The sequence below is a fragment of the Raphanus sativus genome, chromosome 6 (genome assembly GCF_000801105.2).
Source record: "Raphanus sativus cultivar WK10039 chromosome 6, ASM80110v3, whole genome shotgun sequence".
Classification (NCBI taxonomy): domain Eukaryota; kingdom Viridiplantae; phylum Streptophyta; class Magnoliopsida; order Brassicales; family Brassicaceae; genus Raphanus; species Raphanus sativus.
Window position 1 is genome coordinate 4,582,423 of NC_079516.1, and position 17,822 is coordinate 4,600,244.

General features: G+C 29.9%; 3 protein-coding genes across 3 annotated transcripts; 1 reads left to right on the top strand and 2 right to left on the bottom strand.

Moving 5' to 3' along the window:
* The first annotated feature begins 601 nt into the window (after positions 1-601).
* On the top strand, positions 602-3,656 carry LOC108809457 (acyl-protein thioesterase 1). Its single transcript, XM_018581596.2, has 9 exons — positions 602-868; positions 1,007-1,118; positions 1,315-1,351; positions 1,453-1,522; positions 2,607-2,711; positions 2,802-2,952; positions 3,030-3,112; positions 3,217-3,310; positions 3,403-3,656. Exons 1-9 carry the CDS (start codon positions 838-840, stop codon positions 3,485-3,487), a joined length of 768 nt encoding a protein of 255 aa, XP_018437098.1. The 5' UTR covers positions 602-837; the 3' UTR covers positions 3,488-3,656.
* Positions 3,657-3,709: 53 nt separating this feature from the next.
* Positions 3,710-5,172, bottom strand: LOC108809424 (monothiol glutaredoxin-S15, mitochondrial). Its single transcript, XM_056988362.1, has 7 exons — positions 5,107-5,172; positions 4,938-5,018; positions 4,570-4,713; positions 4,383-4,482; positions 4,217-4,283; positions 4,061-4,139; positions 3,710-3,963 (listed from the first exon to the last, which is right to left on the bottom strand). Exons 2-7 carry the CDS (start codon positions 4,989-4,991, stop codon positions 3,907-3,909), a joined length of 501 nt encoding a protein of 166 aa, XP_056844342.1. The 5' UTR covers positions 4,992-5,018; positions 5,107-5,172; the 3' UTR covers positions 3,710-3,906.
* A 1,823-nt stretch (positions 5,173-6,995) lies between these two features.
* Positions 6,996-7,905, bottom strand: LOC130495955 (late embryogenesis abundant protein 76). The gene is made up of 2 exons (XM_056987633.1): positions 7,760-7,905; positions 6,996-7,634 (listed from the first exon to the last, which is right to left on the bottom strand). The coding sequence occupies exons 1-2, from the start codon at positions 7,811-7,813 to the stop codon at positions 6,999-7,001; spliced, it is 690 nt and encodes a 229-aa protein (XP_056843613.1). The 5' UTR covers positions 7,814-7,905; the 3' UTR covers positions 6,996-6,998.
* Positions 7,906-17,822: the final 9,917 nt, after the last annotated feature.

Genomic DNA, 17,822 nt, shown 5'->3' on the forward strand with positions numbered 1-17,822 from the left:
ATGAAAGAAGTGTTGAAGGAGATGAGAAAAGATCAGAGGCTTTTGTTGGTTTTATTGCTTCCCCCACATGCAATCCAGGTTGGTCACTGATGTTTCCTACGTATCATCATTACACTCAGTGCTTTCAGATTTCACAAATCCAAGAACCCTAAAAAAATCCTGATTATTTGGGTATCCAGCAATATAATTTTCACTTTTATTTGTGTTTTTTTCATTAAACAAACGATTGAACACTGACGTTTATTTTTCATTTCCTTCTTTCTTTTTCAGTTTTGGATTATGCTCTCATGTTTCTAGTAATATACTTGTGTTATATTTATATAGAATTAATATTCTTATACGCGGAAGAGTTTATTTTCTTCCACTGCCACAAAGCATTGATTCTCTCTATCTCTCTCCTCTGAGTATTTTTGCCGCTAGCTCTGCTCAAGGTTTTGATTTTGATTCCTTATGTTCCCAAAAAGATTTATTTCTTTTGTTATTTTTTTCGAGAAAATAATTTCTTTTGTGATATTAATATATAAAGAAAAGAAAAAAGGAAATTCTGATTTCCTTATTCTATCTCCATGGATGCTTTCTTTAGCCTTCTCTTAGGAGTAGTTTTTTTTTTGTGTAGCTGTTGTTCACATTTAACATCCCATAATGAATGATTCAGATTCACATCTCTTTTCTTTTTATTCCCTCCCCTCTCAACATCACCTCATCTATTCTATAAATACACATCTCCCCTCCCATACCTCTCTTATATTTTCCATCATTGTAAGTTTTGTGACATTTGAAAACACTACCAAAAAATCACAACAAAGTTTTCAAAATTGTAGTGTCCATTGAACAAGAATGAGCTACTCTCATCAAAGCATGGGTTCTGGTTTGTTGCCACTTCTTGTTTGCTCTGTTTTATGTTATCTTTAATGTGTTTCATGTGTAGTATTTATGAAGTGTGTGCTTGTAATAACTCTGCTTTGTGATTACTCAGCTTGAATATGTTTTGTCAAAATCTTTGTAGGTAGTAGAAGTGCAAGGGGATATGAGTTTGGAAGGACTTATGTTGTGAGGCCTAAAGGAAAGCACCAAGCTACTATAGTTTGGTTGCACGGTCTTGGAGACAATGGCTCAAGGTAATATAATACTCTCTTTCACATGCCTTCTACTTATGATCAATGCCCAGTTCTTAAGTCAAGTCATAAAGAGAAATAATCTCACCATGCTTACAAAAGTAATGCCCAAATGAGTTATAAAACATATCAAACAAAAGTTCACATGTTCCACTGTCTTATTGAACAACTTCTCACTTTGTCTCCGTTCTCTCTGCAGCTCGTCTCAACTCTTAGAGAGCCTGCCTCTTCCAAACGTAAGGATCCATGAACAAAAACACACTTGGAAGTAGTTTTCTGTATTTACTCAATTCCCATTGAATGGTTTCTGATAAAACATATGTATGCTAATGTACAGATAAAATGGATTTGTCCAACTGCTCCCTCGCGTCCTGTGTCTCTTCTCGGCGGCTTTCCCTGCACTGCATGTAAGATCATTAGTAATGTCAAATGAGCGGATTATTAATGGGCGGTCCATGTCCAAATTGATATGGACCGAAATGGACAAACCCATATTAGACCATAATTAAATTTTGTCCAAATGAGTGAACCCAATTACATCATGGACAATATTGGGCTTAACCACTTGGACAATGGGCGGCCCAATAAACTTAAATGTCTAGGGTTTAGAAAATTAGGCGAAAACACAAATAACTTTTTTATTCGTCTGCATTTTCTCTACGATTTTCTTTGATTTTTCTTTACAAAACATTTTTCCGCCAATACCTTCAAAACGCAATTTCCCGCAAAAATTAGAAAACATAATTTCTTGCCAAAACCGGGAAAACGCAGTTTTCCACCAAAACTATAAAACACAGTTTTCTGCCAAAACCAAAAAACATAATTTTTTTGCCAAATCGGAAAAAAACATAGTAGCCTGCCAAAACCGGAAAAACGTAATTTTCCGGCAAAACTGAAAAATGCAATTTCTGTCAAAACCGAAAAACTCAATTTCCCGCCAAAATAAAAAATGCAATTTCCCGCCAAGACCAAAAAAACGTAATTTCTCGCTAAAACCAGAAAACGCAATTTCCCGCAAAAAGGGAAAAACGCAATTTCCCGTAAAAACTGGAAAACACACAATTTTCTGCCAAAATCAAAAACATAATTTCCCGTAAAAATTGAAAAACGCAATTTTCCGCCAAAACCAGAAAATGCAATTTCTCGCGAAAACTGGAAACACACAATTTCTTGCCAAAACCAAAAAACGCTATTTCCCGCAAAAATCAAAAGAACTGAAATTATGTTGTTTACATTAAATGGACCTATGGGTCCCATGGACAGCCCAACAAATCATGGTCTTATTTGGTTATGGTCTCATTTGGACATGGTTCTATTTGGGCTTCGACCAAAAATGTCCAGGAAAAAAATAAACCCATTTGAACACGCCCAAACCCGCCCGGCCCGCCCAATTGACATCTCTAAAGATCATTCAACTTCTAAGCTTCTCTAAAACTTATACTCTCAGAGAGATAACTAAACGATAACAACACCAAACTCATTGCTTCTCAGGGTTTGACGTGGGAGAAATATCTGAGGATCTTCGTGATGACATCGAAGGCTTAGATGCTTCAGCTGCACATATTGCTAACCTCTTATCAACCGAACCAACCGATGGTAAGCCAACCAAGACTTATATATATATACTACCATCCATGACAATCTCCAGCTTAACTTGAAAAAAATGCTCTTTGTGGTTTGTTTCAGTCAAAGTTGGGATAGGTGGTTTCAGTATGGGTGCAGCAATAGCACTCTACTCCACAACGTGCTACGCTCTTGGACGTTACGGAAACGGACTTCCATATACTATTAACCTACGAGCTACTGTAGGACTCAGTGGTTGGCTTCCTGGTTGGAGGTATATTATATAGTTACATTTCTTCAACCCCTTTCATGGTTGAACTAATTATTGGAACCTTCACCATAACAATGCAGGAGCTTAAGGAGCAAAATAGAAAGTTCTAATGAGGCTGCAAGGCGTGCTGCATGGATACCAGTTATACTTGCACATGGAACTTGTATGTGTATATACACATTATTTTGTAGTATAAAGTTGAGTTCATTGTTTCTTCAAGATAAACACCTGATAGTTATCTTTTTTTTTTTGTTGTTGTTTTTTCAGCGGATGATGTAGTTCCTTGCAGATTTGGAGAAACATCTGCGCACTCACTTGCCATGGCTGGATTCCGACAAGTTGTGTTCAAACCATATGAAGGGTATGTTATAAACTATTAAACCAAAGTTTTCAGTTTAGTTTTGCTTTACTGTGTTTGGTCTGAGATTGTGAGGTTTTGTTGACAACGTGTAGGCTTGGTCACTATACGGTTCCGAAAGAAATGAATGAGGTCGTTCACTGGCTCGCTTCAAGGCTTGGTCTTGAGGGCTCATGTTAAGCTTCAAAAAAGCATCTATAGCTATTTTTATACATGGTGTATAATATATGTATAATAAGTGGGTTTCTTGGGGTATACGTCTATTGTTTTGTGATTTAATTTTGCTTTTCTGCTTTTTTTATTCTTGATTATGAATAATGAAATAAAGGTTCTTTGATAATATAAATATCAAGATTTGTTCATACCAAGTTTCTTGCTGCTTTTTTTATTCTTGATTATGAATAATGAAATAAAGGTTCTTTGATAATATAAATATCAAGATTTGTTCATACCAAGTTTCTTGAGACTTTCATTATTACCGTACATCAAAATGCATCCTCATGTAAAAAAACAAAAAAAAAACACACACAATAATAATAAACTTCATTCATCAGCAGTGAAGATAGAACTTCAGACTTGGATCAAAAATCTCTAGAAGCTTACTGAGACTTTTGGTTTGCGGAGACGTCTTTAAGCTTCTCCTCCAGTTCACCTTCCTGAAATTGAACAAAAAGGAATTGAGATTATAAAGCCAACACAATGTGAATAACAATTAAACAAAAAAAAAGGGTATAGTCTTTGGTGAAAAGGAACCTTGTGCATGTTGAGGATGATGTCTGAGCCTCCAATAAACTCTCCCTTGATGAAGATCTGTGGAAATGTTGGCCAATGGCTGCACAGAAGAAGAAAGTCATTAATCAAGATTCAAAGACGGCTCTCTCTCTCTAATAAAGTATAATTAATCTCTACCTGAAGGATTTCACGGCTTCTTTGATCTCTGGATCTGCAAGAATGTTTCTAGCACCGACAGGAACATCTGAAAAAAACATCACAACTCACACAACACATTAGATTCAGAGCTTCAAAACAAAAAGAGATAACTTCAAATATCCAAGTACAGATCGAAAAAACTTACTATACTGTTGGAGAACCCTAACGGCGAGTGAGCTAAACCCACACTGAGGAGCTTCAGGGACTCCTTTCATGTAGATCATAACTGGATTCTCCTTCACATCCTATAACAATCCGAAGCCAAACATCATCATCATCATCACATAACAACTCCAGCCAGATAAAGAAAGAAAAAAAACTCCAAAGGTTACATTCTCAACGAGATCCTTGAGCGAGTCCGTGGAACCAGAAGGGACTTTCTGGGTAGGCTTAAAGTCATCATGTGTGTCTGAATCGCTGGGAACTGTAGTGGAGTATCTCATCATCCCATTTTTATAGATTGATGATACAGATGCCTGCAAACAATTGATTCTCCTCGTAACAAACTCAACCAATTCGATTTGCATCGAGGATTCAAAATCAAAACAGACAAAAACATAAAGAACATCAAAGTACTAATCTTTTTTTAATAAGGATCAAGACCTATATGTTATCTACGTAGGAGACGCAAAAAGGAACCATTTTTAATATAATCATAGAACAAAAGGGGTTTTGAAGAGAGAGAGAGAGAGAGACTAACCAATCTGGTAGAGCGAACGGTGTTGAGAAACCTGCTCGACAAAGCAGCCGCCATCTCTGAATCAAAGCTGATTTATTCGGCCTACGGAGGAGAAAAAACTTGCGCGATTATGATTTGTAGCTACGATGGAGAAGGGAACAGAAAGAGTTGCAAAACACAAGATCTTTACAACGACCGCTTCTCTCTGGCCTTCACAGTGACCGAACCGGACACGAGATCGTGTCATAACTCATAACCCTAAAGTATTACACGGCGTCGTTTGGATGTTTCTTTTTTGCTCCTTTGATTTTTTGTTTTTACTGGTCCGGTTTTCTCCGGTTTAGGTAATTCTCTCTCTTCTTTTTTGTCGTCCTCCGGTTCGGTAGTTCTTTTTTTTTTCTCCTTGTCGTCCCCGGTTTAGGTAATTCAATTATCGAGTTTTACGGCTAGTAAAAAGTTCATTTGGTTCTGTAATTTATAAAGAGAAAAACATGAATAAAAAGTAAACTGTTGGCTAAATTATTATATTTATCAAGGTTAAAAATCCCTGATGACAATTAACTGTATAATTATTGAATTCATGTAGATTATTAATAGAAGTATAGAACAGATTATTAACTGTATAATTATGAATTCATGAATACTAACGTTGATTACAAATTTACAATGCTAACTAGATCATGACCCGCTCGACTGAGCGGGAGTCATTTTTTTATCTTTGTTTTTACTAAATGTTATACATGATCGCCAATGTATATCAATATAAAATTTTGATAAATAACAATGTGTACTAATGTATTTAAATAAGCAATGTGTTTAATTACTAAATTTGATTTTTAAAATTTATGATAATGTAAAGTAGATTTTTTCTGTATTATTTAAAATATATAGTGCTATATATTTTGTATTTTCAACATTTATCATACAAAACCTACATTGGGGTATTATTTATATGAAAATATGTGTAACATAATATATTTATATATTATATAAACATATGCACACCCGCACGAGTTTTATTTTTAAAATGTATTCTATATTGTTTAGTTTTATGTAGTATCGAGTTTGTATAATTCAATTTTGTGTTTAAAGAACAATATCAAAACTGTCTTCCGTATGTAAAAATAACATTTTGTAAGCGCGAGTTGTGTCTTTTTATTGTAACAAAAATTTATATAAAACTTATGTTTTTTTGTACATTACGAAATTTAATTTTTTAAAATAATTATTACGTAATTTCAAAGTGAATTTTATCTCTGAGGTCTAATATATTTTGTGTGTAATGGTTCAAAGCATTTTCGATATATATTATATTTCAGTTTGGTTTGTTTTTAGTATTATTGTATAAGTATAATACTATACAATATTACTATATTCTATACAATACATGAAGCTATGTGTTATTTGTTTTAGAAAGTAGATTAGGCCCAACGTAGTTATAAGAATAATCATATCTTTGTGTATGTGTCTATGACTTATCTACCTAATGTTATTCGTACTAATAAAATTAATATGGCCAATGAAAGTATACTGATCAATTTAAAATGAATTGTATAGTGTAATTATAGAACGATTAATATTTTTAGTATTCTTAGTATATATCTTATTTAAATTGACATGTAATAAATGTAAAAATCATATATGGAATATGGACAAAAAGAAGAACTGTATTTAAAGAAATATATCAATGCAAAGTTAGAATATGATACGTATTATATATAAAGAATGAGACATTTAACTTTAATATATGAGGTCCACCTTTAAAAATTCACCTAGAATAAGTTGTAATGTTCCTGTTTTAATAAGATAGATGCTTGAAAGCTATTGCATAAAATGGACCGTGGTATGGAATTAATAACTGTTTATTATAACAGAAATAAAAACTGGACGAAACAAATGTTGTAACAAGGTCGAATTTAAACTTATTTGGCTGGACAATAGAAGTCTCCACGATCACCGTCACAACGAAATAACCAAAACGGAATCACAAACACAAGGACACAAACAGAAATTACAACACAAAGACACGTGACATTATTGAAACAAAAGAAAAGACACGTTCATTGTTCTTGTTAACTACTCTCACTTCCTCTCATAAGTATGATGAGTTGGATCAGTGCTCCGAGTAGTACCAGTAGTGGTCGTAGTTGTGCCTGGATAGTGTCCCCTGTCTTCTTCCTCCGTAGCCATCCCAAAAGTGTGCTTCACCGCGTCAGCTGCACCCATAGCCATCTGCTTCACATGCTCTCCGGTCTGGCTCAAGAACCCACCGGTCTTGTCTCTACCCGCTTCAGCGGTCTCTTTCGTGTACTGAGCCGCGTTTTGCGCCGTCTCCTTTGTGTACTGAGCAGCGTCTTGAGCCTTTTGCTTCATGGATTCACCTGTCTCCGACAGATAGCTCCCGGTCTTGTCCTTTGTCTCACGGGCTTTTTCTTGGGCTGTCTGGGCAGTTTGAGATGTCTTCTCTTTTGCTGATTGGGTAGTTTCATGAGCCTTTTGCTGGGTAGTTTGGGCAGCTTGAGATGTCTTGTCTTTCGTTGCCTGGGCCGTCTCTTGAGCCTTTTGTTGGGTCGTTTGTGCAGCTTGAGATGTCTTGTCTTTAGCTGCCTGGCCAGTCTCATGTGCCTTTTGTTGGGCCGTTTGGGCCGTCTGGGAGGTCTTGTCCTTGCCTTCCTCAGCCTTGTCCCTCATTGCTCCCATAGCTTGTCCTGTCTTCTCCTATTAGTACACAACCAAATCATCCTTATAAGTTTTATTTTTTTCATCCTTATAAGTTATAACTTGTAAACAGAATGAGATTTACATATACAAATATATAGTATACACATAGCTATTCTTATTACCTGAGTCTTGCCACTGGTCTCCCCAGCTTTGTAGCTTTGTTGGTTAGACGCCATTTTTTCTTTTTTTTCAAATGTGTAAAATATGAAGCGACAATTAGAGCTTTTGCAAAAGTATTTGTTGCTGTGTAGAAACTGTGTATTGTCTCTCCAAACCACCGGGACATTTGTAGTGTGTCTTGGTCGGTTGGATAACAAGCCACGTGTAAGCATATAAGACACGTGTATAGCTGCATGGTGTGTTGAGATTAAAGCTAATTAAATTAGGAGTATGGGGTGTTGTACTTTGCGAGAGTTAGTATGCGGGTTCTCGATCCTATACGTGTTGTCCTCTGTGGTTGCGACACATCATGGTTAGTTGAAAGATGCTTGATACGTGGTGACACCAGAACTGTCGTCACCGCATGTTATAATATTTAATATCGATATGGCTATCTTCATTTTTGTTCTTCGCTGTGTATCGGTCGTTACGTGCATGTTCCGTGACCGTGTCAAATAATCAAACCCTTTAGTGTTCTGAAATAAAAATTTGAAAATATCAAAGTAGTCACCCAAAACGAGCAACTTCGAGGTTAGTTCTTGAACTACGTACTCACCTCCACATATGATTAGCCTTGTTAGATGTGTGACAACTAGCCAATGAAATACAACCCACGTTAACTCAAATGATGATATGATGCACGTTGAAAATACTAACACAAATGTTAGACAACATATACGTAGTCAAATTTGAATGGCGCCAATACATATGATACTATAAGTTTATAACGGTAAAAAGGAAGACGATGAGTACTTCAACAACGTATCAAACACCGGCAGCAAATAATCAGAATCACAGTTGCAGCTTAACTTTAACTTTAATGATTGATCCCATCTATTTTATTACAAACCCACTAATGTTTTACCAATAGTTCAATAAGTTTTTGTATTTTGCTATTTTATATTGTTAGTTTCTTGATTTTTCTCCTTATTTATCTTTATCTACAACCATTTTATTGCATTGCCGGTTTAACATCGAGAATCCCTTGCATAATCTATCTATCATCAACTAAATAAATGAATATAATAAAATATAAGAGAAAAGTAAGAAAACTCTTTTATCTTTTAGAAACTCAGACTACATTTATCTCACAATCAATGGTTTAATAGTTTAAAAATAAAAAAATTGAATAAATTATACTCTGAGAAATGTAAATCCAACCTTAATTAATATGATCCCTTTTAAAAAAGAACACAAAACTAAATTCATGTGGATCAGTCTCTTATTAGTATTAATCGGTCAATAAATATATAGTTGAATATGGATTCAAACAATCCCAACAATTATCAGAACGGTTTGATGAAGATATGTAAAAAGACCAAAATACCATTCGAGTAGAAATGAAAACCTTCAAAAAAAAAGAGATTTGTGACAGAACTAGTTAGAAGATCATTGAACCTGTAATGTTATGGAAAGAGAGCATTCTCAAAAAACACCTCAAAATAACCTTGTGATTAATACAAGATGGATACCAAGATAATTTGTTGGAGTAGAGGTACACACACAAAGTGTGTGGTCATTGGCTTGAGGGGGAAAATGAGATATGTCAATCTAAGTTCCATATCATTCTTCTTTTGATCATCCGAACCAGGTTCTATCGTGTTCCATACTTCATGAACACGAAGTAATATCTTCATCCTCATCAACCAAACTGTATAGTTTGTCGATAACAACACATGACATTGGATGGATGCTGTTCTTCGTGCGTAGAGTCTAAGTCACATCCGCCATCTTACTCATGCGATCTCTTCTTCACAAGCACTAGGATCTTAGTTTCAATTTAAGCTTAGATCTGAGTCTCCAACGTGAGGCTATGATACCAATTAAAATCTCTAGAAACAAAGAGTGATAAGAACAACTTTTCTTATTAGCTTTAGAAACTACTCAAAAACTAAAGCTCTCAATGCTTCTCTTAGATTTCTTGATCTTTCTCTTAGATCATATCTTACTCTTATTGAACACTTTTCTTATTAGCTTTAGAAATTATTCAAAAACTAAAGTTCTCAATGTTTCTTTTTGATTTCTTGATCTTCTCTCTTATGTCATATCTAATCTTATTGAACACTTCTTTACTAGACCTCTATTTATATGAAAGATATTTTTTTTTAACATTTGAGATATGAAAACACAAAATGAACCTAAATAGAAAATTGCATTTTCTTATTTTTAAATATTTCCTTAAACATGTGAAATATGAAAACACAAAATTAACCTAAACAGAAAATTGCATTTTCCTATTTCTAAATTTTCTTTTTATGTTTATCTCTTAACATATTAAACACCAATTAATATTAATTGTTAAGTCTCCACAAGTTTGGAATTATCCAACATAGTCCACAAATTTGCTAAATTTATATTAATTGCTTTTTTATCATTGCTGATACTTTTATAACCCACAAATTTTTACCGGTTACCTAAATGATTTAGATTTTTTTTTTTTGTTATTCTTACATGCGAACCATGTTTATTCAGTGGACATTTTTACATAGAGTAGCTGATTGATCTATACTATTTTTTTGGTTAGACTGCTCTAGACGCTATCGTCAACTTTCACTTTGATGAGGAGTACTACTAATAGTAATAGTCATGCAAAATGTGATCAATTGAAACGTGAACTTGAGAATAGATGAAGAATATGGCCCTAAGGGGTATATAGCCATAACTACAAAAAACTCTCTTTTGACAAAACGCAGATGAAGCGAAGATCCCACTTCCGGATGCGGGATGCCGGAAGGGCGGATCGAGCCACCATAAACGACCATAGTGAGCCACCCCACTTACATGTTTTAAGTTCATTCAGATATGTTAGCCATATATTTTGTAACATTTAATTCATTTTAGTTATAAAAAAACATTTTGCTATTATTAAAATACTGTTGAATAGAACTTTCTAAGTTCTTATCAGTTATATTTTGGGCGTTCGAGAGCAAATAATAAAGGTTTTACTATGGATTCTTCTTATAGTTTTATAAAATTATATGTAAATTAGAAAATCAAAAGTAAAAATGAAAGAGGGTGAGAGGTGATGCATGGATGGGAGTCCCAAAGAGAATCGAATCAGCTCAGTTCCTTTTTCTTGTTGCCCACTTTACTCTTCTCCAAGAGAATGGACTCCAGATATTGTAGTAGTTTCCCCTTCTTTTACCTGGCTAATTATTACAGAACAAAAAAAATTGTATTTGGAAGATTGTCAAATTTTCATTTGTTTTAATTAGTTTTTAAAAATAAATATGGGAATAAACAGCGAGAGATATAAAGGGAAATTAAAGTGAGAAATAAAGAAAAAGATGGTCAAAACGAAAACATCGAAGGATTATTCCATCACCATCACCCAAATTTATCTTTATTGAAACTCTCTATTTTGCTTCATCCCTTTTGATTTTCCCTTTATCTTTTCTTTTCCCCTCTTTTTATGTTTTTGACCTATAATTAATTATAATTTTTCAATTTTTGGTTATCTCGTTTCTATCCAGTCCACTCTTGTGCAACAGTTTGATGTTTGTCATGGTTTTGGACTTAATCGTGTGAAGATGCTCTTTAAAAAAATCATAAGAGTGAAAACTTTGTTTATCAGCATTTTCTTTGTTATATGCTATATATAATAACATTTTGGAAATGATGTCAAACAAATAAAATTGGAAGATTATATATTAGATAACAATAAATTTATCTGACTAACAACCTTTTATTTACTTTGCTACTGCCCGAAAATGATATTTTTATATTTTTATAAAGTCATATAGTCTTTATCTATTAACTTGACCCAAATTTTACAAATTTAATCAATGAAAACAAAGGTGGTCGAACAAAAGATATAAACGAAACTATACATTAATATATTTTTATTTTATTCATGATCTATCGTGAAATGATGTGAATTTTCAATATTATATCTTTTAATTATATTGTTAGATATAAAATTAACATTGAGTAGCCCAAAAAATAACATTGCTAAGAATTTGTTAGCACAAATTGTTTTTATTTATCTTTAACTAACATATAATTCGACATAGTTTAATTTTCAGTTATATATATGATTATTGTTAACAGTTTCAGTTATATATATTCTTTAGACAATTATACAGATTTCAATATTTGAAGTAGAACAAAGAAAGAGTACGTACAAGCTACAAACATAATTTTTATAGAGAGATTTGTTAAAATCAACCCAATTATTGATTGTAACATTAAAATAGTTTTCATATATAATCAAATGCAAACCAATTTAAAAAAGAGTGCTAAATCTATTTATTAATCTTTATAATAAAAAACAGAATGTTATTTTACAGTTCTATTCTTTGTAAATCTATAGGTAACAAAAAAATCTACATATTTGTAAATCTCTTACACAGTATACTATGGCAAATCTTAGCATCCAATGTACATCACCACATGAATCAGCTACATCTTATCAACATCCATTATTACATTGATCATTCTGTTTTAGGAAATATATAGATATTATTACGTTGCCGCTAAGCAAAGGAGAACTTGTATTATAAAATGCTATCAAAAGAAAAGAAGCACGAAGATAGTGAATATTCAAAATTCAAAAGTAACATAGATTTTTATTCGTGTCTCGGATGTCGATTCAGCTGCCTCCTTAAAGTATAAATGAAAGAGACTTACCATAATGTAATTGAGAGACTAAGCCACCTTTTCTATATCAACCAAAAGCTTATACCACGTACAAGATGCCGAATCGATTCTCTATTCAATTGCATCTCTTTATTATATGTACACCTTTATCTCATTTCATTTCATTTGACATTTTTCTTTTTTCTTTTTGTGTCTAACCGAGACCTTAGAAGGTGATAATTCTCACGCGGTCTTTTTTTTTTTTTTTTGATCAATTCTCAAGCGGTCTATATGACTATATTTCAAGAAATGAATATGATTTTGTATATTAAGATGTGAATTTGACATGTCTGGTTTATAATGTTATTTACTAGGTTGACTCGTGTCTTGCACGGGATGAATATTATATATAAATTATTTTATGTATAATATACTTTTAACATATTATGAAATGATATATATTGTAGAATTAAAAAATTTAGTAATTGTTACGTATAAAATTAAATTGGTGTAAACACATAAATAAATTTCATTTATTCAAACAAACAATTTCTCTATTTTGATCATTTTATTTATGACAAAAATTCAAAATTGCTAATAACCAAAACAATTTGTGAAATGTTTTTTTAGTAATTTATAATTTTAAAACCATTCAATGCAAAGTTTAAAATATAAAAATTAATTTGTCAATATTTGTTCATTTTTTTCTCAAAAAATAAAGCAAATTTCGAAATTAAAATAGTTATGTATCTTTATATTGTATATAATTTATTTAAACTATATTAATATATTATAATATATATATATATTAAATAGACTTCGTATTTATATAATTATGTAATCATTTGTATTTTTTATAACATAAATTTTAAACCATGAATCACAAAAAAAAAGTGAAATTTTTAACAACTTTAGTTATTTATAATCGTTTTTAAAAATCATATAAAAAATCTAAATTTTTATTATATAATTTATATAGTTTTTCAATTTATTTTAATGAGTTATAATTTATGAAATGATAGAGAATAGACTAATTTTACGTGTAAAATTAGTCTCTTTTTTTTTGAGCAAACGAAAACGTGTAAAATTAGTCTATTCTCTATCTTTATGGATCATTCTGTTAATTTCAATCCATAGCTATAAAATCAAGCCATGTTGCGGTTGCGTGACATTGACTCTACTAAAAATTAAACCTAGGATACACATTAACAAGTTCCGTGAAGACTCTAGTACCTTGTCAAAACATGAAATTATGTGAATGGGTTTTCAGAGTTTATATATCTTCTTTCTTTTGCATAATTTTTATTGATATGCATATGTGTTCAATTTTTAGTTGTAGATCTTACTAAAAAAAGATCAGTGATATATTTAATAATTTTATTATTAAATATGATATATTTATTATGATTTTTATTATATTTAATAATCAGTGAAAAAAAAGAAGTATATTTAATAAACACAAATTTATGATAGGTAGAACGGCCACTAGCTAGCTAAGTTTTGTTCATATATAGGCAAGTAAATGATGAGCTTCCTTGGTGTTGAAGCATATAACCATAAAATTATAACATATAGTTATGAATTGCATTAGAGATAGAGGGTCCAAAAAGGTACCAGTCAAAGAACTTTTGTGTAAGAGCAAGAGGTTAACAAGATCTCTTTCTTTTAGTTGGGTGTGGGCTCCTTAAGTTGTTTGGTGGCTTCTTGTCACTCTTAATTTACTTAAAATTACGTTATGCTTTGACCCGACATTCTTACAAAGCAATATTTTATGATTTGATTATATAAAACTGAAACTAAAATTTAAATTTATAACTATCATATGAAACTTGAAGTGACCCAGAGACGATTAAAAATAACAAGGGGTGGCTACATATATAAGAAACAGGTCAAGGGAAATCTTTTGTTGAGTTTCTCTTTGGGCTATAAACAGTCTTTGCGTAAACGAAAGTTCATTTTTTTTTGTAACTGGTAAACGAAAGTTCATTTGAACTAATAAATAACATAGGTCGAGTGTTTAGAAAAACATTGGTCGAATTTTTATAATTTTAGTTTGCAAATTTTTACAATTTTAGTTTATTTTTTTCAACCCCGGAAATTTCAGTTTTTATATAAAGTTAGTTGTGAACAAATTAAACTGAATCATATAGTACTAGAAGAGGTATATATCATGTAAATATCTCATATTACAACAAAAACTCAAAGCCATGGCAAAAGCAGTTTTATCCATATTTTAAAATTTCAAGCTATTTTCAGAAAATTGCCAAAACGGAACAAAAATTCAGCATAGTTGTCCCTATGGTATAAAACCATCATTTAGTTGTTCTTTTAGTATAATTTTTTCATAATCCCAAACTAACTCTTGATTAATCTAATTAAACACATTAAGCTAATATAATTTAAAACAAATAATAATTAAAAACGTTTAAAAAGAGAAAATAAAAATAAAAACTTTTAATTTTTTTTAATAAAAATAGACTTTGTAAAAATAAAAATAAATTTATAGTTTTTTTTTGAAAGAATGTTAATTTATTTCAACAAAACTTTTTTACATCATGTGTAACTTTGTTTTAGAGTTTAAGAAAGAAAAAGAAACTAGAAACTAAGAAAGAAAACCACTTAATCTCTCACTAGCTATTGTGGCAAATTTTACAGTTTTTAATAAAAGACATTAAATAAACTTATTAAAAACATTTTACAAATTTTTATTTTATAAAAAGTTTTAAACGTTTTTAATAAAAATTTGTTAAATAAAAATTTTAAACTTTTATAAAAATAAAAATAAAATTTACAAAAATTTTTTATAAAAACTTTAAACTAACTTTATAAAAAAACATTTTACAAAGTTTTATTTTTATAAAAAGTTTAAAAACGGTTATAACATTTTTAAATTTTATCTAACTTTTAAATAAAAATAGAACTTTTAAAAATGTTTTTAATAAAACGTTTAATAAAAATAAAATTGTAAACTTTATAAAAATAAAATAAAACTTTACAAAAATTGCAAATAATTTAAAACACCACATATTATATAGATATGTATCATAGAGAACAAGAATTTGTGAAAAAAATCAAAAGAAAAACTATGGAAAAACCATAGATTAATGAAGAAGACAAGAGAGAATCATTTTTTAAAAAACTTTTGACAAGTAAAATCGAAATAACACATTTTAGGAAGTTAGAATATTTTTAGGAGATTTTTAGAATATTTCCTTAACTGAAATTTTCATTATTTTTGCAAAAATCAGATAATCTTATCCGTAGAAGACGCCTTCTAAAAGTTTAGAAGATTGACAAAAATCTAGAACACGCTTTCTACTTTTAGTAGACGGAAGAGTACATTTTAGAAAATACATTCCGCGAAATTTAGAATACTTAATAAAAGTAGAAGATACTTCCAGACGAAAGTAGATAGCTTTAGAATTAGTAGAATGCGCATTCCACTTTTTAGAAAATTAGTAAATAGTAGAATGTACGTTTTAAAAATAGTAGATGAACATGTTTATTTTAGAAATCACTTTCTACTATACCATTTTCCTAGAAGGCACATTCTACCTTTAGTAGAACGTATTTTCAAATTTTTTTTTATTAACTTTTGAAAAAAGAAAAAATACCAGCTTGTGTATATAGGTGTTTTATTAATTGTTTATATTTTTAATATTTTTTTTGATTCACAAAAGTATTTTTTTCATTACTTTCAGAAATACAAAGCGTAGAAAAGAGAAAAATTGGACAAAAAAAATAATTATACCAAAAGGACAACACCTTATTTTTTTTTCTCTATTGGCAATTTTCCTATTTATTTATATACTAGGTGATTTTCCCGTGCTCATGCACGGATATAAATACTTATAAAGTAAATATATTATAATAATTTATTTACATTATTATAATTTATTAATTTTAAATTTTTGACTATTTTGTTATTTATATTATAATCAATATGCATGGTTTATTTTATGTAGCATTATGTTATTTTAATTAGATGTATAATTTTGGATATATAATATCTCGATTGTTTGGTTATTATTTGGATATATCATATAACATTTACCGTTTCAATTCAACTAAGATATTTTTTATACAAATTAAAATTTTGATTTTTTTTTAAATTTTCATGTAGTTTGATTCTTATCTTAGATTTATATATATTTAATAAGATTATGTATAATTTAATGTATATGTTGTTTTGATAATTAAATAGTAAAAATAAACTGAAAGTGTCGATCAATTCAAAGTTACATAAATAAATATAACAATGATACTTAATTGCAATAGTTGGTTAATATATTTATAAAATTATTGAGAATTTCATATTTATTTAGTAATATGTTGAGTCGTTCTATAATTTATATATAAAAATATCACTATAAGTGAAAATATATTATTTTTTGTTTACTGTTTGACTTTTTGTAAAAAAAATGGATTGGTTTAATTACTCATTTATTGGTATTTCGAGTTACATATGAATCAAATTCAAGTATAATTATTTCTAATCTATTTCAACCAAATCATATTAATTGTATTCATTGCATTTATTTGGTTTTCATCTTAGATGTGTATATATATTTATAATTTTCTAGTTGTAAATAGCCCCAAGAAAATGTTAATTTTATAGGACTTAGTAATTTAATATATGTTAATTTTGAAAAATAAAATTATCAAAATAAAGTAATTATATGTACAAAATTTCATAAAAACATAAATGATACATTCTAAAAAGAAAGATTAACTATTTACTATCATATCAAGATTATTTTCTAAATTTCCTTTTTCATAAAATCACATTATATTTAAAAATATTTTCGTTTTAAGTTTTATAAATATTCACTTTATCATATATGTTATTTGAAGATTATAAAAGGGAACATAAAAAGAAGATTACATTAAATTTTGTTCACTAAAGATATCTTAATATCATTATTTATGTTATTTAAATTATTTTTTAATAATTTGAGATATAGATTGATTTAGATAAAATGCTTCATACTTTTAAAATATATATTATGTTGTTTAAGGTTGTGTTTTAAAAGGGGAATTTGTTTCTTTCATTTAAAATCAAGATTATTTTGTAAAATTTCCTTATTATGAATTACACTATATATTTTTCGTTTTTAAAATTTAAAATTTTCTTTTATATAAGTTATTTGAAAAAAAAGTAAAAGGAAACCTTAAATAAAAAATGAAAAATAAGATAAAATAAATATTTAATAATAATTAGATATATTTAATTCATTAAGGGTATCATTGTAATCAACCACCGTGAGAGTTAACGTGAGCGCGACACGTAAGAAACTGACTTTTCAAATAATATTATAGAGATTATCCTTTTCTCTTCTTTTGCGAAAGTTTACAATGGAGGTGAAGAAAACGAAAAAGTAATTATTATTTAATTAAATTTTATTTTCATAAACGAGACACCAGTTGTTCTGTGTTCTATATAAGCAC

Bases quoted from the DNA above. Each gene is read 5' to 3' on its own strand.
- LOC108809457 (XM_018581596.2), top strand. From the start codon at position 838: ATGAGCTACTCTCATCAAAGCATGGGTTCTG. The intron at 1,352-1,452 runs GTAAGGATCCAT...GCTAATGTACAG, and splicing joins AGAGCCTGCCTCTTCCAAAC to ATAAAATGGATTTGTCCAAC. The intron at 3,311-3,402 runs GTATGTTATAAA...GACAACGTGTAG, and splicing joins GTGTTCAAACCATATGAAGG to GCTTGGTCACTATACGGTTC.
- LOC108809424 (XM_056988362.1), bottom strand. From the start codon at position 4,991: ATGGCGGCTGCTTTGTCGAGCAGGTTTCTCAACACCGTTCGCTCTACC. The intron at 4,483-4,569 runs GTAACCTTTGGA...GGATTGTTATAG, and splicing joins TCAAGGATCTCGTTGAGAAT to GATGTGAAGGAGAATCCAGT. The intron at 4,284-4,382 runs GTAAGTTTTTTC...TGTTTTTTTCAG, and splicing joins TAGGGTTCTCCAACAGTATA to ATGTTCCTGTCGGTGCTAGA.
- LOC130495955 (XM_056987633.1), bottom strand. From the start codon at position 7,813: ATGGCGTCTAACCAACAAAGCTACAAAGCTGGGGAGACCAGTGGCAAG. The intron at 7,635-7,759 runs GTAATAAGAATA...GTGTACTAATAG, and splicing joins AGACCAGTGGCAAGACTCAG to GAGAAGACAGGACAAGCTAT.